Source organism: Chiloscyllium plagiosum, chromosome 14, assembly GCF_004010195.1.
Source record: "Chiloscyllium plagiosum isolate BGI_BamShark_2017 chromosome 14, ASM401019v2, whole genome shotgun sequence".
In the NCBI taxonomy this organism is placed as follows: Eukaryota; Metazoa; Chordata; class Chondrichthyes; order Orectolobiformes; family Hemiscylliidae; genus Chiloscyllium; species Chiloscyllium plagiosum.
In genome coordinates, this window is record NC_057723.1 from 68,793,662 (window position 1) to 68,819,997 (window position 26,336).

A 26,336-nucleotide genomic window follows, 5' to 3' on the forward strand; every position below is an offset into this window, starting at 1 on the left:
CAGAGTTCAGAGACTATGAGCTTGGAGGCAGTGGGAGATGGATCACCAGATGAAATGAGTTTGGTGACCATAGTGGACACAATGGTCGAATGTTCCTCGGTGGGGTCATGGTCCAGGGGAAGATAGCAGGAGATATCTGAGAGCCGGCGCTCAGCCTCAGAATGTAGAGGTCAGTCCACCAGGCAACAATGGCACCACCATTATCAGCAGCTTTAACTACACACAGTTACGATTAGATCTGAGAGCACGAGTGCAGTCAGTTCCTGGGAAGATAAATTGGAATGGGTAAGGGGGCAGAGAAATTGAGGGGACCAATGTTTTTTTGATTAGATTAGATTACTTACAGTGTGGAAACAGGCCCTTCGGCCCAACAAGTCCACACCGACCCTCCGAAGAGTAACCTACCCAGACCCATTCCCCTACATTTACCCCTTCACCATGTTATGTCAACAGTTCTCAATGAACAAGGCATGTTCATTGCATGTGCAGGTAGAAGGCCAGAGGGAGCGGTTCAGGTAGGAGAGTGCTGGAGGCAGGTGAAAGGATCTGTGGACAAGAGGACTCTTGTCCAAAGAAATGGGCATCGAAATGAAAGTGACAGAAGAAGAGTTCGACATCATGTTATGCCCGAAATTCATTAAGAGGGATAAAACTGAGATCTTTGCCGTGTACAGAATATTCGGCGTTGAACATTTAAAAAAAGGTTTAAAAAAGCCCAAACTTATTAACTTCACAAACTGGAAAGTAGGAAAACAGAACAAAGTAAAAAGGTGCCTCCAAAAGTCTGGTGCTGCCAATGCAGAAGAAAGTGTTTATTGAAAGCAGCACAATCAACATTGGCTGTAATTGCCAGCATTTCAAGGAAATTTGATTCTGTATTGTTGAGTTGAAGGTACAGATACCACAGGTCATCAGTGAGGGAGAGGCTGCCTGGAATTCTGTGCATATTTCTGTTATCTTTTTCCCCGCAAGGTAAACCTGCCCAGACAAATTTATTGTCAGCTTAAAACTTTAACAAAACAAATTTGTATGTTATACCATACATATACATTGCGAAAGTTAGGGTCCCTCTTGTGATTCAGTGGTAACATCCATATCCCTGCATTGAGAGGCCTGGGTTCAAGTCCGACCTGCTCCAGAGGTGTGTAATAACATCTCTGAACAGGTTGATTAGGAAAACAAAATGTGAAAGTTAATTAATGGACAAGAGAATCCTTTGTAATGAACACCGTTGTTTCCTGTTGGAATATAATGAATATTTGAAGTGAGAAGAGAAAGTCATAAAGTTAATTCAGCAAGTCATTAACAGAAATGGGACACTTTACTGCATTATAGTTACTAGATGCTATCAATATTCAAGTTGTTGTTGCAGCATTTGATTTTCTGCCCTGATTGCCAGTTGAATTTGGAACAAAACTGGAACCAGTTACTTTCATGTGAATATTTTTTAGTAACTGAGTGAGCTATTTAATTTTGTTACTCTGTTCCCATATCATGTATATTTCAGTCAGAAATCTATTATACACAAATCTTAACACGATTAGATAATCACTTTCTAAACATTTGTACATGCAAATTACTTATACACCAAAGATTATATCAGTACCATCCAACCACTAATCTGACCACATGACCTTCTCAGAAATTATTTTCTCCTAATCCTAACTACATCAAATTCAAAAGTTTAATCTATTTCTTGTGTTACGATGATGAATATAAATCTTCTCTGTCCAAATTCATATATATTTGTTCAATTTTCCAAGCAAATTGAATCTCATTAAGAAGCAAAATAAGGCATTTGCTTGAGGATAAAAGTATGTTTGAAATACTGTCAAATAATACTGTAGTATGAGATGGCATGCGAAATACTGACATTTCTTTGCACTGCATATAGTTGTCGCCTTCAGTAAAATATTTGGGTAATATTTATGAAATGCAAAGTGTCCCTTGATGGCTCGAAGAATCAATGCACTATCTGATGAGTTGCACAAGATCTGATTGAGCTAATGACTAATTCAAGTGAGAGGAGTCTTGGAGGATTACAAATAATCCCCAGCTAAAAAAATGTACATGAAGGATATACCGGTAGATGCCTTGTAAATTAGCATCCAGAGAGAAAAGAAGAGGGAAGAATTGAGGTGTAATTTTTGATTGAGATTAGTTCAAAACTAAGAGCTGGTTTCCAATATCAAAAAACAGAAAACTGATTTTATATAGCAGTTCTATGGTGAATACAAATTATTCTGAAATAATTGAATATAAAAATAGTCCCCAATACAATGGCAGGCAGTCAATTTAGACGCAGCAAACTCCTAAGATCTGTTCCACCTTGACCTTCTAAGAGCAAATTACTGCAGGTGCTGGAATCTGTACTGGAAACAACCAGGGCTGGAGATCACAGCAGGTCTGGAAGCATCCACTGTGAACGAACAAGCTAACCTTTCGAGTCCAGATGACTCTTCATCAGAGCTGATAAAGACTCTGATGTACAGTCATCTAGACTCCAAACAGTGGCTTGCTCTCTCGACATGGATGCTACCTGACCGGCTGTGATCTCCAGCATTGGTTGTTTTCAGTCCACCTTGACCTTGCTCGTGTTCAATGGTTTGACTGATAAAGACAAGTCGTGTGACTTCCTAACCACCTCATCCACCTGTCCCGCTGCCGTTAATGATCTATGGTCGTGCACACCAAGGTCAGTCTAATTCTCTTGACTTCCTGAGGTACCATGATTCATTGCCTCGGCCGTTAACATCCTGATGAACGGCTTTTGCTCGAAACGTCGATTTCGAAGCTCCTTGGATGCTGCCTGAACTGCTGTGCTCTTCCAGCACCACTAATCCGTTAACATCAGGGTCAATCTTTTTTAAAAAAAAACGATACTTGTCCTCTTCCCTCACCCCACGGTGAGTCCTACTCAATCCCTGATGCCCAATTCATGGGCACCAGCCAACGACCGAAGCACTCCTTCGCCACGCGCTCCTCCCGCCTTCGCCACGCGCTCCTCCCACGCTACCCCTCCTCGCGAGCCCGCATGGGTTTGCGCCAGTGACAGGGAGAAGCTCATTCCCTCCCTCCCTCCGCCTCGCGTGCCCGCGCGAGGGGGATGGGGGCGTCCCCGCCAGCCCTCCAGTCTAACGCGCCTGCGCCCTGCCGCCGGGCTGGAAGCTGGGATAATGGCGGCGTATTGATGGACGTGTTATTTTTTGTTGTGCGTTGTTTCCTATCACCTCGAGAGAAGCCGAAAAGGATAGGGAGGGGAAAGAGACAAGAAGAAGGGAGGACGAGACGCTCTGTCTCTCGGCCGACTGAAAAGGGTTGCGGAGTATGAATGTTTTTTAAAGAACACATTCGGCCTGTCCTACCTTAGAATAACAAAACAATAATCGAGCCCTCCCGCACTGGTCTTGGAAAAGACATTGTTTAATTTTCGCTGCCGCCCGCCCTTCCACACCCCCTTCGCCTCCTGTCACAGCAATGGCCGGACTGAGGGTGATCATGAGCGGAGTGAGGGAGAAGCTGGAGGCGGTGCTGAATGTGGCCCTGCGGGTGCCCAGCATTATGGTGCTGGAGATGCTGTACCGATGGGACGTGAGCTCCTTCTTCCAGCAGATCCAGAGCCGGAATAACAACAACCTTCTCTTCCAGTACAAATACTTGGCTCTGAACCTTCACTATGTCGGTGAGTGAATGTACAAGCAGCTTAAGCGCCAGCGCCCCCGCCCCAAATACCCTTCTTCTTGAGGGCTGCATTTGACGTCTGCGCGGGAGGGGAATTGAGCTTTGAAGCCTTTTAAAATCCCCTCCTGCCTCTTTGCTTGGTTGGTAACTTTTATGGACGGACGCCTTTTTGAACTCAACGATTTGCTCCTCATTTGCACTGATGTTTTTGCGACACTGCCTTTTTTTCGATTCCATTTAAATCTTCAGACGAGCAGACCTTGGTTAAAATGTGTTGCCCTCGGCTCTCTCTCAGCACAAATGTTAACTCTGGCCTTGCACTGCTGGTGACAAAGCAACATCTGGCTGTCTCCCCTCCCCATCAACACCACTTCCACAAAAAGTTCAGTGTTGTCTCTCAAACTTCCATGTTATTTTAATTTATAGCTATTAATGTCATGTCATTTATTTTTGTGAAGCATCTCTTAAAAAGTGGTGTGCAATTCTGGGTATCCTGCTTTCAGAATCATGAGAAGGCTTCAGACAGTGTGCAGAAAAGACTTACACGAACGGTACCAGGAATGAGGGAAGGTTGGAGTAGTTACATATCTTAGCCTTGTAGAAAAAAAAATTGACAAGAAATTGGATGGACATATTGAAACTTGCAAGGAATCTGAACAGGAGTTTGGGTGGGCGGCATGATGGTTCAATGGTTAGTGCTGCTGCCTCACAGTGCCAAGGACTCGGGTGATTGTGTGGAGTTTGCATATTCTCCCAGTGTCTGCAAATTTACTCCAAGTGCTCTGGTTTCCTACCACAGTGCAAAAATGTGCAATTTAGGTGGATTGACCATGCTCAATTGCCCATAGTGTTCAGGGATATTCATATTATGTGGATTAGCCATGGGAAATGTAGAGTTACAGGGATAAGGTAAGGGGGTTGGGAAAGATGATTTTCAGAGGGGCAGTGTAGTCTTGATAGGTTAAGTGGCCTGATTCCATACTAGGCACTCTATGTTGCTAGTAAAATGGAAATTTTCTTCAAAACAGTTGAGAGTCAGAGGATACTGGGTGAAGGTGATTGACGAGAAGTAATGATATGAGGTGGCACATTGGCTCCTTGGTTGGCATGGCTACCTCACAGATTTGATTCCAGCCTCCCCTGGCTGTCCGTGTTGAGTTTATACATTTTCCTCGAGTCCAGGTTTCCTCCCGTGTGCTCCAGTTTGCTCTCACAATTTGTTAATGTGCTGGTTAGGTGGAATAGCCATGATAAATTGCTCAGCGTTCAGGAATGTGCAAGCTAGGTGGATAAGCCATGGGAAATGCAGGGTTACAGGCACAAGCGAGGGGGGTGGGTCTGGCGGGATGCTCTTCGAAGGGTTAGTGCAGACTTGATGGCCTGAATGGCCTGTTTGAATACTGTATGGATTACATGAAAAAGCATGTTTATGCAGCCAGTGATTTAGCATCACACTGCCTGTGTGGTACCAATTTAACATTTCGATGGGGAATGTTTTCAGGGTTATTGCAACAGGATGAGGATATGGGGTTAGCTAAATTGCTTTTGAGTGGCATGGACACAATAACTCAAATTGTCTCCTCTTACGCTGTAGTCATTTAGTCATTTAAAGATCTGATTCTCGATTCATGAAAGGTGAGAATATTCTGAAATCCTTTTTAAACAAGTTTCATTTGTTAAGTTATACAGGTTAGGAAAGTCCCAGGTTCAGCTTTGGGACTGTGCTTTGCTGAATTGAACAATAACTTGCCCTTATATGGCAGTATGGAAACTACCAGGATAAAGTTAAAAATCACACATCAGATTATAGTCTAACAGGTTTAATTGGAAGCACACCTGTTGGACTATAACCTGGTGTTATGTGATTTTTAACTTTGTACACCCCAGTCCAACATCGGCATCTCCGAATCATACCAGGATAAAGTACCCCAAGTCATTTCACAAAGGCATAATCAGGCAAAAGTCAACCCAGATCCAAAGGAAGAGTTGCTAAACAAGGTAAGTAAAAGCTTGGTCAAAGAAATGAACTGCAAGAGGGATTTTAGACTTGGGAAGCTGAATAAGCAGAGAAGTTTTGGAAGAGAATTCCAGAACATAGTGTTGACATAGCTGGAAATATAGGAATCAAGTTTGTGAAATGCACCAAGGTCAGAGCTGGAGGCATGAAGAATTTCCTGTGCACTACTGTAGAAGGCAGCAGTGATGTGGAAGGGGGAATTTGAATGATTTGAAAATGGTAATGATGTAAACTGTAAATTTCAACCGTTGAGAAAATGTGGGCCAGTGCTGGTTGGTCAGTCAGTACAGGGCAGGAGCTTTTAAATTTCTGTAGACTTCGATTTCAAATCAGTTAGCTGTGTTGGGGAAGTAGAACATCAGAATCGTACCAAGCTAAAATGGCCTGTAAGGTTGAATATCTTTCCAAGATTTGCCCTCCGAATAGTCACAGTGTGCTATCTTTGAAGTTATTTTGGAAGTTGTCAAGACTTTGTTTTACTCATTCTATATTGGCTGTTTCTTTCTGCAATTTTTCCTTCTCTTTCTTCACTCATTCCAGTGTTGTTGCATATTTGGAGTATTTGATACCAGTATTTTACTGGACAGATGGCAAAACATTGCAGTGCTGGAAATCTCAAATATAAACAGAAAATGCTCTGACTATGGAGCATTTATGGAGAGAGAAACTTTTAAAATTTAATGTCAAAAAGTTCTGACAAAGGGACAATGCTGTATGTTTGAAGCATTCACTGTCTCATTCTCTCGATCCAATTTATTGTGTAAATTACAGAACAAATTGCAATTAAACCATTTCATTTTTAGTGTGCTGCTCTTAATTCTCCACAGTTCATTACCACAACAACCACGAATGTCAGACTTGAATTCACAAGTGTACCTTTCAATCTTTCTCTTTCAACAAAATCTGTTTGAGAGGCAGAATGGGAGTTTGTGAGTATTTTTCCCAGTTAGAGTGGCTTGAGTATAAAAACTAAGTCGACTCAACATGGTATTGCAGTAGAATCTCAATGATAGTGCTGATTTGTCAGCACTTGTATTGATTAACCATTTGTAATTCCATTTTTGGCATAGAAAATAGCATTGAACTGTTATTAATGGTTATGCCATGTAATCATTTAATCATCCAGAAATTTAGTATTAAAGGTACTAGTTAAAATTTGTATGTAATTTGTATTCTAAATTGAGTAAAAATGCTTCAAATGTGTAAACATGGATAAATACAAATCCAGCTGCATCTGTCATGAGCACCATTTAAAGAATTTTGACATACGGTTTGTAAATGTCACATCTCTAGTGTTTTCTAATTACAGGATCACTAAGCAGTTGGAAGAACGAGCACAGCATTTAATTTCTTGAGCTTGGCATGAGAAATGCACAGATTATTTTAGGTTTGACTGATAATTTACAATTCATTACAAATTGAGGACAATGTGAATGTTTGAACAAAATGATTTTCCTACAGTGTAATTGCAGAACTCTGGTGTTGTCTTGATTTGCTGTAATGTCATTGGAAATCTGATCAAGTGCAGTGAAACTCACTGCCAACTATCTGTTACATGTCATAGTTTTTAATAACATTGCTCTGTACACTAATGGGATACTTTATGGAATTTTCAGAAGTGTATAAATATTGTCGTGTGTGTGTGTCCACTTGAATGAACATGCTTTTCATTGCATTTGTCTTACAAGTGTCATTTGAAACACATGTTTGGAGCATGTGTTGATGTTTGCAGTCAGGATGTGATACTGATTTATTTACAAGTGCAATTGTACATACATAAGCAATGGACTTGCCTCCCATTGGTCTAATCCCTGATTTGTGCTAGAATTTTATACATTATCTTTATCTGCATTTACATTATCTTTATCTGCATTTAGTTACTTGAGTGTGGCATCTCAATTCCATTTCACCATTTTAATTTGTTACTTTTTTGTTTGCATTAAAAAATACTATTACTTTGAAGAGCATAGTGTTTATTTTGGCAGCATGTACTGATGTCATCTTTTATTCTGGTTACTCCAAAGATCATCAAAAAGGAATCATGACTGTTAATAGCATGAAATTAATACGGAAAGAAAATAAATGGCCATTTGAATTCTGATTTGTAACTCTAATGTAATACAAAATTGTTCAATAACTACTTGAATTATGAGCTCATTCCAAAAATAACTTGAGGTGAAACTTCATACTCATCATAAATTTGCTTCTAACTTGAAAAGAGGAATTTGAAGAATTGACACATGAAATCTTTAATTTTAGTTGATTCTTTTAATGTATTGGTATCCGCGTTCTTGAGTGAATATTGGGCATGAATCAGGATGCTATGTGATAAGCCTCAGCTCATTCTAAATTGCCTCAGTGTCAAATCGGAAATTAACATTCTTATCTTTTGTTGCTTTTATCAGTCACAGCCCAATGTAATAATTACGATTGAATGCATCTCTCCGCTCATGTATGCATAATATACATCTGTCATAGTGCTTTACCAAGGTCCTGCTGACAGTATCTCCATAAGCAAGATAAGTAAGTTTGTGATTGTTTAAATTAGTTTTATTATAATTCCTGGTTTGGGACTTGTCACCTGATGTTAGTGATCAAACATCTGTAAAACCTTATGTAGCTCTGATTTTTCTCTTGGACAAATCAAAGTGCAATCTTTTTAATGCAGTGGAGAAAATATCAACGTTAATTTATTCTGGATGCTAATGTTTACATTAATTTGATCAGATTTTTCTTCTTATGTTTATTGGAGACTAATAAGCAATTGTAGGTGGAGGGGCACATCTGTGTGGACAATAGCTTTTGTACATTTAAATAGCACAGCATTCAGCTGTTTGTGATTAAACCTCTCCCACAAAGTTTTTTTTTTGCTCATCAAAGGGAAGCATGGACAAATTATGAAATGAATCATACTGTTCTAATTTCCTTTTCTGGCTTGCATGGTCAGGGGTTCCATGTATAAGCCTGAGGGAAAGAAAAACTCGATTTTCTATGACTAAGGAATTTCTGTACTTGGATTTTCAGTTTGTCTGTCACATAAGATAGATGAAGCAGAAAGCTTGGATAGTGTTGTGCAGGTTTGATTATTTAAACTGAATGTGAAACAATGTTTGTACATTAAACATGGCAGTATGTATATATTTGCTGTCTGCATCTATCTTTGCATTTCTGACATGGCAATCCACAAATAATATGACTTTGTCCAGAACTTAGTTTATGGTCCCTGAATTCATTATTTCTGAATTTTTGGTAGAGCAATTAATGTTGACTGAATAGTTGTCCTGCAAGTTTGAGTCATAGATCTTAATGCAGTTATGAACACTTACTGAAATGATACTGTGGCTTTATAAGGTGTATTTTGTCATTTTTTTTAATGAAGAAAGGTTGAGACAATGGAGAGCAGTCTACATAAAGCCAATGAAATAAACAGCTTGTGAGGCCTTGGGTTTTTAAAAAGGTGGGACAATAGCAACAGCCTGAATGGGTGGGGTCAAGCTACCACAGAACTAGGAGTTTTAGTTTTGGCTTTCTATAATTGTTGGGATCTTGAAGCAGGATGTGGAAGTTTCTATTCTTCTCTGTGTTACAGGTAAAAGCTAGGGTTGTCTTTCTGCTGCTAGAATTAAATGTGAAACAATCTATTTTACTGAACTTAGCTATAACAAAGGTGTGTTTATGAGGCATTATATTGGAACCGTTAATTAGTAGTTAAGATATATCTGTTTATTTTGTTAAGCATTTCAATAGAGTTACAGTTAAGCCATCCTTTTATTTTGTCTGTATTTTAATTATGATGTACAAATAGTGTGTTTTACTTAAAGTCAAGTAGTTTCACCAATCGAATTGCATCTGGAATGCAGCGCCTTACACTTTAAAATAAGAAAAAGTTGGAATTTAAGTTATCCTCATAATATATTTTGAAGAGGTTTGTTCTGGTCCATAACGAATGGGGGCTCTCATTCAACTCTGTCATTCCAGCTTGGGTTGCAAATTATTGACTCAGAGGTAGTGAGTGGTGAGTATTGGTGTTTTGTATTTCGCATGTTGCATTTGGTTGGTCTAAATAGGATTTGCCTTGTTTAATAATGGCTCTTTCAGTCACTATGAGTTTCCTGGGGGTGTAAGAAGTCACTTCGGGAGTTTTACAGAAAATCAGCAAGGCAAAGTTTTTGGAATTGGAGCTGGGGTTGCCTTTGTCTCTGTGAAAAGAGGAGGTAATTGTCGCAATTGTTGACAATTGCAATTGCCAGAAATACCATTGAAATCATTGGAGGTCGCTCAAGTTCAATTGAAAATGAACTTGAGCTTGAATTTGAAAAGGAAATGAAACTTTTTGAATTATACTTAAAAACAAGAGAAAAGCCAAAAGAGAGAATGGCTGTAGCAGAAGAAAAAGAAAAAAATAGCCCGAGCAGAACAAAAAGAAAAGCAAAAGAAGGCCCTAGCAGAAAAAAAGGAGAAAGAGAGTTTTTGAACTTTGGAGGTTGGAACTGAAAACTCAGAGTTGACTTAAAATGGCAGAGGTTGAAATGAAAGGTAGGCGTAGTGATGAGGACAGTGACTGAGAGTAATTCCAGTGTAGCCAAAGGCCTGGTCGGGATCTGCTTAATTATGTCCAAGCGTTGCCTGCATTTGATTAGGATGCAGAAGCCTATTTCATAGGAGAAAGTGGTTAAACAAATATAATGGCCAGTGACCACGTGGGTATTGTTGATCCAAATGAAGTTGGTCAGGAGAGCTTGCGAGATATTTGGATCAGTATCAGAGGAGGTATGTGGGGATATGTTGAGATGAAAACATCCATCTTAAGTGCATATGAGCTAGTACCAGAAGCCTACAGACAACGTTTTTGGAATCTAATGATGGACATTGAGTTTGCAAGAATCAAACAAAGTAATTTTGAAAATAGATCGCACGTACGACACTCTTGGACAATTATTTTGGATGAGTTTAAAAATTCACTTCCTGAAGTAGTGAGAACTTGTGGAAGAGCAGAAAGTTAAAACTGCAAGATTAGCAATGGAAATGGTTATGATTGAGTTTTTCATGAAGTTGACTTCTGACATCAATTTCAGTCTGAGAGGGATAGAAATTAGGGTAAAGAGAAATGCTCGGGTGGTAAGGGAAAATGAGACCTCATTAAAGATAGTTTACTGCACAGTAGAAAGGAGAAAGTAAAAAGGGGAACGAGAAGTAAAAAAGCTCAGGTGTTCTCACTGTAGTGAAGTAGGCCACATGAAGTCCCTATGTTGGCGATTGAGAAAAAGCACTGGGAAGATGGATGTGGGAAAACAGGATTAGACAGAGAATTTTGTTGAAGTGGTAAAGGAAAGTTCAATGGAAACTGCAGAAGAAAGTCCTGCCGGATCAGGGGTTGATTGAGAAGAAAGTGCCAGATTTCATGAAAGATATTTACATGCTTAAGTCAGTTATACTCCTGTGTGCCAGGAGCAGTAGGTCAAGAAATTAATATTTTGAGAGCAAGTCAATCTTTGGCCAGAGGGGAGATATGTAATTCAGAAGGGTTATTGCGAGAAAAAATGGTTATATGTTGAATTCATGGTCAGAAGAGTAGTGTTCCATTAAAAAGAGGTTGGAGCGTATGGTGAAAAGTGGTGATGGAAGTAATAGAGATATTCTCTGTTCTGGTAACACAGTTTATCCTTGGTAATCATATAACTGTATCACAGCGGGGAGTAATGCTGACTGCTTGAAAAGCCAGTGGAAAATTAGGCAACTGAGATGCCACAGAAAGTACATCCTGGGATTTCTCCTGACCGTGTGGTAATAAGCTCACAAAATCACTGGTTGAAGCAGGAGGAGAAACTCAAGAATACAGATAAGGGAGTTGAAGTAGAATTATCAGAGACTGTGTTTGACCAAATGGTTGAGAAAATAACAAGAACAGATGGAGAACAAAGTGGATCTTTTCAGTTGAGAGAAATTAGCTGAATTATAAAGAGGAGGGACTATCAAAAAGCGTACAAAGAAAAGACTGAGTGTATCCCAGAATGTTGCTATCTTAGAAATTACTTCTTGATGAGGAAATGGAGATCATCACATTCCAGGTGGATGAAAAGTAGTCTGACGTTCATCAAGTTGTATTATGGTTGGGTTATAGAAAGGAAGTGTTGTGCGTAGCACATGAGTTATTCAGGAGTTAGAAATACTCAAGCCAAAATACAAAAATGTTTTTATTGGCCTGGCCTGCATAAGGATATAATTGAATTTTGCTAGACATGCCATATGTGTGACCCTACCTAAAACAAAAAGTGGGAATCAATATTTATTGACGATAATGGTTTTGTCTACTAGATTTCCAGAGGTGATCCCATTACACAGTACAACAGCTAAAAGCATTGTAGCAGTTATTTGAATTTTTTTCTCGATAGACATCATTTCAAAGTAGCACAAGATGTGATGAAACAGCTGACAAGAAATCAAACATCGGTAATTTTGCTGGTAGAGATACAGTGTTAGTATTACTCCCAGTGGTAGGCAAACCCTTAAAAGGTTTAGTGAGCCTTATCAAATGGAAAGGCAATGGAGTGAGATGAATTATTTGATAATACTCATCAGAAAGAAATCTCTATGTGTAATGTGAAAATGCTCAAGCGGTATTTTAATGTTTAAGGAAAGCAAAGGAGAATGTGTTCCTAGTTATAACACAGTGGTCCACCAAGTTGAGGTGATTCTGCATTGGACATTGCTCAGACTAAATTGGAAAATGAGGAAGTTCTCAAAAATTGGTTTGAATTATTGAGTTAGCTTCCAGAGGAAAATTGAAATGACATGAGAGTTTTTACAGTCACATGGGGAGATAGGTGGGAATAAGCTAAGAAGTACTAAGCTGATTGCGCATCATGTAGAGATAAGAAATGCCATTTCAATTGAGCAACATAAACTTCTGAATTGGGGGGAAGGGAAAGTGAAAGCGACAGGGAGTATGGAGGTAAATGGCAAGATAAGCAGCAGGATAGCATGTTTCCAGGCGGATTTAAAATTGAGGCAGACTGAGAATGCAGTAAAAAGCAAGGATAACGTAGGACATATAACTTCCAACATCTCTAATGATAAGGAAGTTAGCATTAAGGCACTTTACCTGAATGCTCGTAGCATTCATAACAAAGCCGATGAACTAATGGCACAGATAATAGTGAATGATTATGATGTAGTAGGCATCACAGAGACTTGGTTACAGGGGGGTCAGGACTGGCAGTTAAACCTCCATGGTCTTTCAACTTATCGAACAGACAGAGAGGTGGGCAGAGGGGGTGGGGTTGCCTTGATAGTTAAGAACAAAATTAAATCTATGGTATTGAATGACATAGCCTCGGATGATGTGGAGTCTGTGTGGGTGGAATTGAGAAACCACAAAGGCAAAAAAAACATAAGTGGAGCTGTGTATAGACCTCCTAACAGTGGTCAGGACCAGGGACGCAACATGTACCGGGAAATAGAGAAGGCAAGTCAGAAAGGCAAGGTTACATTGATCATGGGAGACTTCAATATGAAGGTGGACTGGGTAAATAATGTTGTTAGTGGATCTAAAGAAAGGGAATTCATGGAATGCTCACAGGATGGCTTTTTGGAACAGCTTGTCATGGAGCCCACAAGAGAGCAGGCTATTCTGGACCTAGTGCTTTGCAATGAACCAGACTCTATAAAAGATCTTAAAGTAAGAGAACCCTTAGGAAGTAGCGACCATAATATGATAGAGTTCAGTCTGGAGTTTGAAAGGGAGAAGGAAAAATCGGATGTAATGGTGTTACAGTTGAATAAAGGTAATTATGAGGGCATGAGAGAGGAACTGACTAAAATAGACTGGAAGCAGAGGCTAACCGGGAAGACAGCAGAGCAAAAATGGCAGGAGTTTGTAGGTATAATTGAGGACACTGTACAGAGGTTCATTCCCAAGAAAAGAAAGATTAACCGGGGAGGGATTAGACAACCTTGGCTGACAAAGGAAGTCAGGAAATGTATTAAAGAAAAAGAGAGATCCTATAAAGTGGCTAAGAACAGTGGGAAATAAGAAGATTGGGAGGGATACAAAAGCAAACAGAGGATAACAAAGAGTGTAATAAGAAAGGAGAGGATCAAATATGAAGGAAGGCTAGCCAGTAATATTAGAAATAATAGTAAAAATTTCTTTCAGTACATAAGAAACAAACGACAGGCAAAAGTAGACATTGGGCCACTTCAAACTGATGCAGGAAGCCTAGTGATGGGAGATAAGGAAATAGCAGGAGAACTTAACAAGTACTTTGCGTCAGTACTCACAGTGGAAGACATGAGTAATATCCCAAAAATTAAAGGGTGTCACGGGGCTGAGTTGAATATGGTTGCCATTACGAAAGAGATAGTGCTAGAAAAATTAAAAAGTCTTAAAATTGATAAATCTCCTGGCCCCGATGGGATACACCCTAGAGTTCTGAGAGAGGTGGCTGAGGAAATAGCAGAGGCATTGGTTGAGATCTTTCAAGAGTCACTGGAGTCAGGAAAGGTCCCAGATGATTGGAAGATGGCTGTTGTAACCCCCTTGTGCAAGAAAGGATCAAGGCAAAAGATGGAAAATTATAGGCCAATCAGCTTAACCTCGGTTCTTGGAAAAATTCTAGAATCCACCATTAAGGATGAGGTTTCTAAATTCTTGGAAGAGCAGAGTCTGATTAGAACAAGTCAACATGGATTTAGTAAAGGGAGGTCATGCCTGACAAACCTGTTGGAATTTTTTGAAGAGGTAACAAATAGGTTAGACCAGGGAAACCCAGTGGATGTGGTCTATCTAGACTTTCAAAAGACCTTTGATAAGGTGCCACACGGGAGGCTGCTGAGCAAGGTGAGGGCCCATGGTGTTCGAGGTGAGCTGCTGGGATGGATTGAGGATTGGCTGTCTAACAGAAGGCAGAGAGTTGGGATAAAAGGTTCTTTTTCAGAATGGCAGCCAGTGACGAGCGGTGTCCCGCAGGGTTCGGTGCTGGGGCCACAGCTGTTCGCATAATATATTAATGATTTGGATGAGGGAACCGGGGGCATTCTAGCGAAGATTGCCGATGATACGAAGTGAGGTGGACAGGCAGGTAGTACGGAGGAAGCTCACGGAGGCTGCTGAGTAAGGTGAGGGGCCCACGGTGTTTGAGGTGAGCTACTGGCATGGACTGAGGATTGGCTGTCTGATGGAAGGCAGAGAGTTGGGATAAAAGGTTCTTTTTCGGAATGGCAGCCAGTGACAAGTGGTGTCCCGCAGGGTTCAGTGTTGGGGCTGCAGCTGTTCACTTTATATATTAATGATCTGGATGAAAGGATTTGGGGGCATTCTGGCTAAGTTCGCCGATGATGCAAAGTTAGGTGGACAGGCAGGTAGTTCTGAGGAGGTGAGGAAGCTGCAGAAAGATTTAGACAGTTTAGGAGTGGTCCAAGAAATGGCTGATGAAATTCACCGTGAGCAAATGTGAGGTCTTGCACTTTGGAAAAAAGAATACAGGCATGGACTATTTTCTAAACGGTGAGAAAATTCATAAAGGCAAAGTACAAAGGGATCTGGGAGTGCTAATCCAGGATTCTCTAAAGACTGACTTGCAGGTTGAGTCTGTGGTTAAGAAAGCAAATGTAATGTTGTCATTTATCTCGAGGGTTGGAATGTCAAAACAGTGATGTGCTACTGAGACTTTATAAAGCTCTAGTTAGGCCTCTTTTAGAATACTGTGTCCAATTTTGGGTCCCACAGCTCAGGAAGGACACACTGGCACTGGATGGTGTCCAGCAGAGATTCACACGGTTGATCCCTGGAATGGTAGGCCTAACATATGAGGAATGGCTGAGGATACTGGGATTGTATTCTTTGGAGTTTAGAAGATTAAGGGGAGATCTAATAGAAACTTATAAGATAATACATGGCTTGGAGAGGGTGGACGCTAGGAAATTGTTTCCATTAGGCGAGGAGACTAGGACCCGTGGACACAGCCTTAGAATTAGAGGGGGTCATTTCAGATCAGAAATGCGGAGACATTTCTTCAGCCAGAGAGTGGTGGGCCTGTGGAATTCATTGCCACGGAGTGCAGTGGAAGCCGGGACGCTAAATGTCTTCAAGGCCGAGATTGATAGATTCTTGTTGTCTAGAGGAATTAAGGGCTACGGGGAGAACGCTGGTAAGTGGAGCTGAAATGCGCATCAGCCATGATTGAATGGCGGAGCGGACTCGATGGGCCGAATGGCCTTACTTCCACTCCTATGTCTTATGGTCTTATATTCTAGATTTAATCCTCTAAAGTTGGCACAGATTCTTAAAGAGAATAAACGCATGCTCAAAGACAAAATAATTGAAATGAGTTGCAGCGAAAGGAGCTCACCCGTAGTGTTGGTGCCAAAATTAGTTGGTGCCCAACAATTAATGTGAACTACGGCAAAGTCAATGCACTTATGAAGTCTGATTTAAATCCTGCTCCATGTTTGGAAGACTGTGTTGATAAGGTAGGACAAGTAACTTGTATTTCAAAGTTGGACTTTCTCAAAGGGTGCAGACAAGTATCTTGATTGGAAAGGGGGAAGGAAATTTCGGCTTTCATGACGTCGAATGGGCTAAATTAATTTAAAATCAGTATAGAATCATGCCATTTGGAATGAAAAATGTGGCAGCCAATTGTGTGATGGAGCACAACAATCTGGTGATTTTTAGTCTCACACGGAAGGAATATTTGGAGCATCTTTCAGAATTGTTTGATCAACTTTTGGAAACGGGCTTGCTGATAATCTTGGCTGAGAATGAGTTCAAAAAGCCTGAAGTTACTTTGGTGGGACATGTTATTGGGCATGGACAGATTGCCCCATAGGATGTGAAAACAAAGGTCATTGGGGAGTTTTGCATACCAACAATGAAGGAGTAGATACTATGATTCCTGAATGGTCTTTGTTGGAAGTTAATACTGAATTTTAGCAGGGTGGGTGCTCCACTGACTGATTTGTTGTAGTGCGGAAAATTTCAGTGGAAGGAGGAATGTCTGAAGGCATTTGACAGCCTGAAAACTGTGTTAACCACCACCTCGGTGTTAGCCACACTTGAGTGTAAAGCCATTCAAAGTGACTATCAATGTGAGTGATGTGGGTGTCGCTGTTGTACTCTTGCAAGAAGACGATGAAAAGATAGAAAGACCTATTTGGTATTTTCCCAGAAAATTGAATAATTATCAACAAAAATATTCCATTATTGGGAAGGAGACTTTTGAGCTGAATGTTGGCATTTCAGCATTTTAACATTTATATTGCCAGTAGCTTCTGAGACAACAGTGAATATTGATCATAACCTTGTAAAGTTTTTGGAAGACTTTAAGGATAAGAAGTCCATACTGTTTAGATAGAAGTTATTGCAGCCATTCAGTTTTAAAATTTTATACATGGCAGGATGAGCGAATGTATTGGTGAAGCGTTGTTTTGACTTTGAACGAAGGCATAAGTGTTTGATGGAGGATAAAACGGACAGAAATGGGCAGTAATAGTGAATGTTTGCATACTTAGAATCAATGTAACGTATGTGTATTGTAATGTACTAATAGTGTAAGGCAATTCATTTTAAAAATGAATCCATCTTTGTGTATTGATGGTTAATTCTTTGTGGGAGGGGAGGTTTGACGATTTTATGGCTTTGAGATGCATTTTGTCCTTCTTAATATGAAGAAAGATTGAGACAGGTATGAAGCACTCTGCTCAAAGCCAATAAAGTAAACAGCTTGTGGGGCCTTGGGTTGTCTTCTCAAAGTTGGAACAATCGAGGCAGCTCAAATGAGTGGGGTCAAGCTCCCTCAGAAGCCGGATTTTTAGTTTTAGCTTTCTGCAGTTACTGGGGTCTTAAAGTAGGTTGTGGAAGCTCCTTCTCCTCCTCTGTTATAACAAAAATCTTGCTGCTAGAATTGCATGTGAGGCAATATGTTTTACTGAATTTGCCTTCACCAAAGGTGTGTTGATGGAATATTAGTTTATTGGAACAGTTAATTTGCAGTTAATGTTATTTTGTTAGGCATTATGATAGAGTTACAGCAAAACCAACTTGTTTGTGTGTTTTTTAACTGTAGTGTAAAAATGAAGTGTGCTTTGCTTAAAGTCACGTAGTTTGACCAATCGAATTACATCTCTGATGCAATGCCCTGCACATCTTGAAGAAAAAATTAGTGTCTAGGTTATCTTAATATATTTGAGGGTGTTTGATCTAGTCAATGTCTTTTATGGGCTAATCAATAATGTTATGTACTTTGTGACATTATTAAAATCAAATGTTTTTACGCTTAATGAATTTTGTAAAGCACCAAATTATTTGGATGCATTAGAAAGAAGACTGTAGTTTGGCACACTATTTTAGAAATGTGGTAAGAAAAAGCCAGGGAACTGTAATCTGGTGAGTTTGATATTGGTGATAGGCAAATCGTTGGAGTGAATCCTGAGGGACAGGATTACATGTATTTGGATAGTCAGCAAGGCTTTGTGTGTGGGAAACCACGTCTCATCAACTTGAGTGTTTTGAAGAAGTAACAGAGGATTGATGAGGGCAGAGCCGTGGACATGATCTATACGGACTTCAGTCAGGCCTTTGGCAAAGTTCCTCATGGTAGACTAGTTTGCAAGGTTAGGTCACATGGAATGCAAGGAGAACTAGCCATTTGGATACAGAACTGGCTCAAAGGTAGAAGACAGCGGGTTGTGGTGGTTGCTTTTCAGACTGGAGGCCTGTGACCAGTGGTGTGCCACGAAGATCGGTGCTAGGTCCACTACTTTTTGTCATTGATATAAATGATTTGGATGTGAACAAAGGAGGTACACTTAGTAAGTTTGCAGATGGCAACAAAATTGAAGGTGTGTACAGCGAAGGTTACCTCAGAGTACAATGGAATCTTGATTGGATGGGTAAGTGAGCCGAGGAGCAGTAGATGAAGTTTAATTTAGATAAATGTGAGGTGCTGCATTTTGGAAAGGCAAATCAGGGCAAGATTTATAATGGAAAAGGTTCTGGGGAGTGTTGCTGACCAAAGAGACCTTGGAGTGCAGGTTCATAGTCCCTTGAAAGTGGAGTCGCAAGTTGACAGGATAGTGAAGAAGGCATTTGGTATGCTTTCCTTTGTTCATTGGACCATTGAGTATAGGAGTTGGGAGTCATCTTGTGACTGTACAGGACATTGGTGAGGCCACTTTTGGTATATGGTGTACAATTCTGGTCGACTCCAAAAGGAAGAATGTTGTGAAACGTGAAAGGGTTCAGAAAAGATTTAAAGGGATGTTGCTAGTGTTGGAGGGTTTGAGCTATAGGGAGAGCTGAATAGGCTGTTTTCTCCGGAGCATCGGAGCCTGGAGGGTGATCTCGTAGAAGTTTATAAAATCATGAGGGACATGGATAGAATAAATAGACAAGGTCTTTTCTCTGGGGTGGGGGAGTCACGAGTTAGAGGGCATAGGTTTACGGTAAGAGGGGGAAAGATTTAAAAGGGACCAAAGGGGCATCTTTTTTATGCAGAGGGTGGGTTATGTACGGAATGAGCTGCCTAAGGAAGTGGTAGAGGTTGGTACAATTACAACATTTAAAAGTCATTTGGAAGGGTATATGATTTGGAAGGGTTTAAAGGGAGAAGGGCCAAGTGGTGCCAAAGGGGCTGGATTAATCTAGGATGTCTGTTCGGCATGGACGACTTGGACTGAAGGGTCTGTTTCTGTGCTGTGTATCACTATGATTCTATGGCAATGAAAGATAACATCACATGATTTAATAAAATAAAACTGGAATACGATGTTACGTTTGATAAAACCTTGATAAGCACTGCTGTACTGATCCCAGCAGTTGGATGCTGAAGGAAAGAAATTAAGGCTGCCTGAAGGGCAAGGGAAGTACAAGAGAAGAATGCATTGATATTGAAGCAGATGCACCCAATGAGGTCATTTAGCTGTGACGTCCTTTACTTAGTTCTGTATGATTTGAAAAAGAGGAGAAGATGGCTTAGCTGAGGCTGAATGTGTTCGTAGCACACAGTGGAGGATGATGACTTATCGTGTAATGTGTAAAGGAATGCATAGGTCCTGTTGTGGGGAAAATCATCAGCCTCTGAGTCAGCGTCGGGGTTCAACGACAGAGTTTATTGTACAAGGAAATACCGGAGCTCCGGAGAAACAAAGATATCAACAACACAGTGGTCAGCTGCAAGTCTTCTCTCAACCATATCAAGATATTTGTATACATTTTGTGATATAATAGTAGGTCAGCGATGAGGTTCTTGTCTCTGTAACATAGTTTGTTTATTGTAAACATTGCAGGATCGGTGATAGTTTTGATGCAGTCGTTGTCAGTTCCAGCCCAGCCTTTGTTAATTTCAGTGCGGTTGTCAGTTTCAGTGCAGACATTGTCAGTTTCAATGTCTGTGTGGAAGTCCATTGCTGTAGTAATGAGCGCTAATTGCTCTTCCTGAGAAGGACAATTACTGTAGCTTTGGCTATTAGCACTTTGTATTGAGTTCATATCAAACTGTTAGCATTTCTATCAAAGGTGTTGGCTGGGTCCAGACACTTCGGGCAATATACGCTACTCGTGTATTCTCTCTCCCAAATGCCTTAAACTAATCAACTAGATTGTGAGTGCATTGTGCTGGCCATCCTGTGTGTCAAGTGGCCAACTTATGACTCAGCGGCCATCTTGTGTGTCGTGTGCCTAGCAGTGTCACCCTGCCCCGTGCCATTTCCCACTTCAGTCCCATGTCCATTAAACACCTATATGGTGCTGAGAGCTGAACCTTCAGGAAACCGCTGAACAGAGTCATCTACTTTTGGAATGCAGTGCATATGAAGTGGGAGGATTTAATGACCAACACTAAGTAATGGGTGAGTGTGGGATGCATCAAGATGACTAAGGCTTTTATGTGCTTTGATGATTGTCATTGTTCAAATGTGCCCAATTTTGTCTATTTCAGAACTACCTTTTGGTTTTATGTGTGATCACTGTCTTCATACAGATACCCACCTTGGCAAGGAGGGAAAGAGAGAGGAAATGCAAAGATACTTTGAGCAGCTAGCATAGTCTCTAATGTTTCTCTATTCACTGGTAAAGCGTGTCTTCGGACCATCACTTGCCCCTCCATAACCTGATCCCAGTCCTGGAAATGTTACCCATTGCGCACTTAGTGCCAAGTCACGTTCCTGGGAATCTTGCTCAATAGACAATTGACCCCGAACGTACTGCACCCATTTTGAGGACCTCTCCTGCTCTCCCAACACTAGCATCACCTGCTCTGAGTAGGGGGTCACAGCAAATTCAATCAACTCCCTCGTCAAGAGCATGAAAAGTGATGAAGGTAACAACTGTGAAGAGGAGGTCCATACGCTTTTTGTCAGTGGCTTTCCTATGGATATTGAACCGTGTGAGCTTTACCTTCTCTTTTGACCATTTCAGGGATGTGAAGGCTCATTGACTAAGCTAACATCAAAGCAGCCAGTTGGCTTTGTAACGTTTGACAGCAGAGTGGGAGCAGAAGCAACAAAGAATGTGCAAAGGCAAACTTGAAGATGGCCAAAAGCAAACTGATGGCTACATTTAACCTTACAAATATGCACCCTGCCTTGGGAGCACACTTCATTGCATGGACCCCTGCGACCTTTTAGGAACAGCACTGATCCCTGCATCTCCAGAGTCCTGGGCTCCCTTTCTGCTGTGCAAAACAGAACTGACTCCTGCTAGACTGGATTTTGGTTTCAGGTTGGACTTTGATGAAGGAGGTTTTGGATAACTGGCTCGTTTCCACTCAATTTGGAGGGAGTGGAGTGATCACTAAGGACTGTGGATTTTGGAACTTTACTAGTGATCATTTTTTTCTCCCAGGTGGGACTATCCTGCAGAACTTATCTACTGCATGGACGAGTAATTTTTGTTGTTATAATCGTTGCATGTTTGTGTTGATAACTTGCTTACATACTGGCTGTTAGATTCTTATGAAAAAGCTGGTACCACCTTTTAGTGGGTCATCATGGAGTGATCGGTGGATGGAATGAGATGTTAAAGGGTTAATTTGTTCTGCTGACATGTTAGAAGTTGCATGTCCTGGGGGATTTTTTTTCTCTGTCTTGCAGGCAGGATGTGACTAATCATAAACTGTAAATGCTGTAGTTTAAGGAATAACCGAATCACTACGTTGTTTTTGGGTGGCGTGTGACTACAGGGGAGTGGCAGGGGGTTGTGTCTTGCATCCATGACTGACAATGATGTAAAATCCTGTATAAAGGGAGAACACTTCCCTTGTTCAGAGAGCCTCGCTTGACACGCTCTGCAAGCATCGTGAAGAATGTTAAGTGATCCTCCAAAAAGCTTGTACTTGCTGAAATAAATCATGGCTGTTCACAGAAGCTGGCATATTACAGTTGCATCAAGTGAGTAAGAATCTCTTGAAGGGAACTTGACACCCACTCCTGGACCTTTCTCTGTTCTTCCTTCATATCTCTTTCTCAGCTAATACATCCTTAGCTAGCTGCCCTCCAGTCATAGGTTAATTTTCTGCTGTTGCTTGCTGGTGGGCTCACTGTGAATCATTCTAATCACTAGCATGACTTTTATCTGGTTTCCCCAAAACTGAATTTTCTCTAGCAATATGAGGTTTTCGTGGATGAACAGTCCATTTGGCCAAAGATCTCTTGGAACGTGGATAGTTATGATTGCAGGACTGAAAAGTGTTGATTGGCAAAGAACTGTTGGCAGCATTAAGACAATGGCGTACAATTTAGTGGTTGTAACCACAAGCGACAGTGTTCAATTGCTGTGATGAGAGTGGAATGGCAGGGGAAGGTAACACTTGGCCACAAACAATTTTACTACAGAAGCTTTTGTGGTTTGGAGAAATATTTCACTCAGGTGAGTCATTTAGTTCCCAAACCTGTTTCACTATAGTATGAAAGAGCTACTTCATACAAAATTATATTTTCAACTAAGGCGGCAAATGAAGTACTGCATCTTTTTGTGAGCATTTGGAAAAAGGCCTCTATTTGTTGCCCACACCTTCTGAGAAGGTCATGGCGAAGTGCTATTTTTGAAAGGTTGCAGTCAATCTCATGTTGATACATCTGCAGTGTTGTTTGGAAGGGAATTCCAGGATTTTGATTCGACTTTGACATCTTGGGGTAAGAGAGACAAAATGGACAAGAGGTGTGCTGCAGGATGTTAACAAGTGTTGGATATGACAAATGCACATAACTGGACTTCTGTTAGAGAATCATGCTGACTGGGTTGCAAACTGGAGTCAAATATGCTGCCAATGCTGTTACATTTCGGCTCATGTACGTAGTAATCTTTCTTGGTGGAGGAGGTGATGAAAGACTGTCGGTACCACAAGCATGGGACATTAACAGCTCCTCACCATTTCCATATTCTAAGTGTGAGCAACCTTGGCAGAGGCAAGGAAATGAATCAAATTGTGTTTGCATTGGACCTTGATTGTAGTAAAACGTTCCATTAGAGCATTATCAAAACAAAATTGGCTCTGAACCATTAGTACAGGGGATAGCTTTTAAAGAGGTAGAGATGGATACAGTTCCATGGCTCTGGGCAGCTAAAGGCACAGCTACTATCTGGAGAATAATTAAAGTTGAGGCTGCACAAGAGGTCAGAATTGAAGGAGCACAGAGCCATTGAAGGGTAGTGCTGGAAGTTCCAGAGATGAAGTAAGGAAATTTCATGGAGGAATTTGAAGATAGTAATTAATATGAGGCTTTGGCATATCTAGAACTATTCCAGGTCAGCAAGCTCAGGATTGATGGGTGAATGATACTTAGCGTGAGTATGAGGCAAGCAGAATTTAGGATGAGTTCACTATTCTAATCATTGGAAAATGGGTTCTGGTTTGGAATAACCAGGATTAGAAGTAACAAAAGCATGGATAAGGGTTTCGGCAGTTGATCACTGAGATGGGGCAAAACATGGTTATATTTGAGAGGTGGATATGCATTATTTTCATATAACATGAAAATGTGGCAAGGATTGGGTGAAATTGCTCTCTTGTTTGTTATTAGCTATCGCTTGTTTTAAGGGTGATGCTTACTTGGAGTTTGTACACAGGTTTTCATCTCACTGTAGAGCCTGATTTTTGGCCCCACAGATCTTTGGGCATCTGAGGCAGGACCACACGAGTAAAGTTCAGACTCATGGATTTACTTTCTTTTCATGTTCATTTTTAGATGTCCTCTGCTGCCTCATTTTGTTTGTACTGAAAACATAATGCAACTTGATGGATAAGTTGATACCATTTTGAAAGATTGGTAGTAAGCTCTTTCCAGTTGCTAATATCAATACTGCTTTGTTTCAATGATAATAATTATTTTGTGCCATATCCTGGAATGTTGGCTATTTGAGAGTTAAGAAAGCAGGACTTACTGGGGAGACACTTATTAGCCATCTGGACTGTGCCCAGTTCATAGTGGATTTGCAGATGTTTTGTCTGCATGCTTGTGGAGCTAACTTTCTGGAAAGACCCTGGTATTTGTTCAATAATTGCTCCATTGAATTTGGAAAATGTGGCTGAGGCATTGCTGTTGGAATTGCTCTCATGCTCTTGTGTGCTGCTAATACACAGTTGAAGTCTTAGTGTAGTAAAGGAGTGTGGTAATGATCTGTCGAGTTGGATTTTTGTTGACTTATGTAGGTCTTTATTGTCAGCACTTTCTGCTGTAACCTGTAGAAGGCTGAGCTGGTGCAGCTGATGACGTCTTCCAAAAGCTGGAGAACTTCCAGCTCAACTAATGCTGGATATTAGACTAGCAGTTTCACATCCCAGAGAAGGTGGAGAGTTCAAGAAATGCAGAGTGCATTCTTTGTATTTATGGAACCTGACATTGTATTTTGGACAATATTATAGAGGACAGTGTGAAGTTAAAAATTAAAAAGAAGTAGGGGATAAATCCTTTGGACTGTCGAGGTAACAGTGTGAAAGCAGAAAGAGAAGTTATTTTAGATGGATCTTCGGCTGTACTGGCAAGAGTGGAACCACACAAGGGCAGTCCCACACAGCTGGGGAATAAGTTTTGAGAAGTCGAAGCAAAATTGGGAACATGAGATAGTGAGTTGGGAAATGGTACACAAGCTCAGATACAGTGTGGACATAATAAGCTGAAGAAAGTTATTGCTGACCATTGAACTCGGAAGTAATTGTATGAAGAAATCCACCTTCTAAATGGATTGGCCAAGCAGCGGAATTTGTTGTTACCTGTGACCTTAGCCAATCCATGTTCAGTTACATGGTTGGATGGTGATTCCAACAGCCTTAGAAAAGGTATGAGTTGAATATTATACAGGAAGATCGGTTCATCTCAAATTAGTACATCATGTTTCAAATTGAATGATACTTGCTAGAAGTGAGTAAATTATTGGGCTGATGTGGCAGCTGCAGTTACTGGCCTTATATATGAATATGTATGTGATTCTTAAGCAGGTTCTTATGTCTGTTTTAACCTTCAGCTTGCTGAACAGAGAGAAGAATGTTTCTCAGTTCCTCTGGAAGGTTCTTGAATGAAGATAAGCCCTGGAGGTGTCATCCCGTTTCCCCTTCTCAGTCGAAGCAAAACACTCAGGGACCAGTATAGTTTTACCTCCTTCATCTTTCTTCCGGGCCTTGGGCAACTGTTCTCTCTCCCTCCATGTGTACAGGGACATGAGTTCACGGTCTTGTTTGGAACAGCAGATTCTCAATGAACTATATCGTCATTTTACAGGGATAAGCATCCAGATAAGGCAACCTAAACATTAATTAGGTGACTGTTCTAATCAATGAGTATGAGCAGTAAAGATTAAGCCATCTGCTGTTGTACAGTGAATGTTCGTAACTTTGACTGGCTTCACCTTGTTAACTGACGTTGCATACGGTATGCTTCTAATATTGTTAAATGGCTCTACATAATGAATGCTTTTCCACCTTGTTAACCCATTACCCATGCTTCCAGCACCCCACTGTTAACTGCACGTTCTTATCTGATCAAAGTCATGCTCAGCTGAACCTCTTGTTTCACAAAACTCAAAACTTAACTCTTCCCTACCTGATCATACCCAATACACATTGAGGTTGACTAACTGGAGGTGCCAGAAGACTGGAGGTTGGATAACATGGTGCCACTATTTAAGAAAGGTGCTAAGGACAAGACAGGGAACTATAGACTGCTAAGCCTGACATCGGTGGTGGGCAAGTTGTTGGAGGGAATCCTGAAGGACAGGATGTACATGTATTTGGAAAGGCAAGGACTGATTAGGGGTAGTCAACATGGCTTTGTGCATGAGAAATCATGCTTCTCAAACTTGATTGAGTTTTTGAAGAAGTAACAAAGTGGATAGATGAGGGCAGAGCGGTAGACATGATCTATATGGACTTTAGTAAGGTGTTCGACAAGGTTCTCCATGGGAGACTGGTTAGCAAGGTTCGATCTCACGGAATACAGGGAGAACTAGCCATTTGGATACAGAACTGGCTCAAAAGTGGAAGACAGAGGGTGGTGGTGGAGGGTTGTTTTTCAGACTGGAGGCCTGTGACCAGTGGAGTGCCACAAGGATCGGTGCTGGGTCCACTACTTTTTGTCATTTACATAAATGATTTGGATGCGAGCATAAGAGGTACAGTTAGTAAGTTTGCAGATGACACCAAAATTG

At 40.8% G+C, this 26,336-nt stretch overlaps 1 protein-coding gene across 1 annotated transcript in view; it reads left to right on the forward strand.

The window, feature by feature from the left end:
• The first annotated feature begins 2,867 nt into the window (after positions 1-2,867).
• rnf145a (ring finger protein 145a) overlaps positions 2,868-26,336 on the forward strand; it is a 134,568-nt gene continuing 111,099 nt past the window's right edge. Inside the window, exon 1 of the mRNA XM_043703971.1 lies at positions 2,868-3,682. Within this exon, the coding sequence (XP_043559906.1) occupies positions 3,478-3,682 (205 nt within the window). The 5' untranslated portion in view covers positions 2,868-3,477. The remainder of the gene's footprint in view (positions 3,683-26,336) is intronic.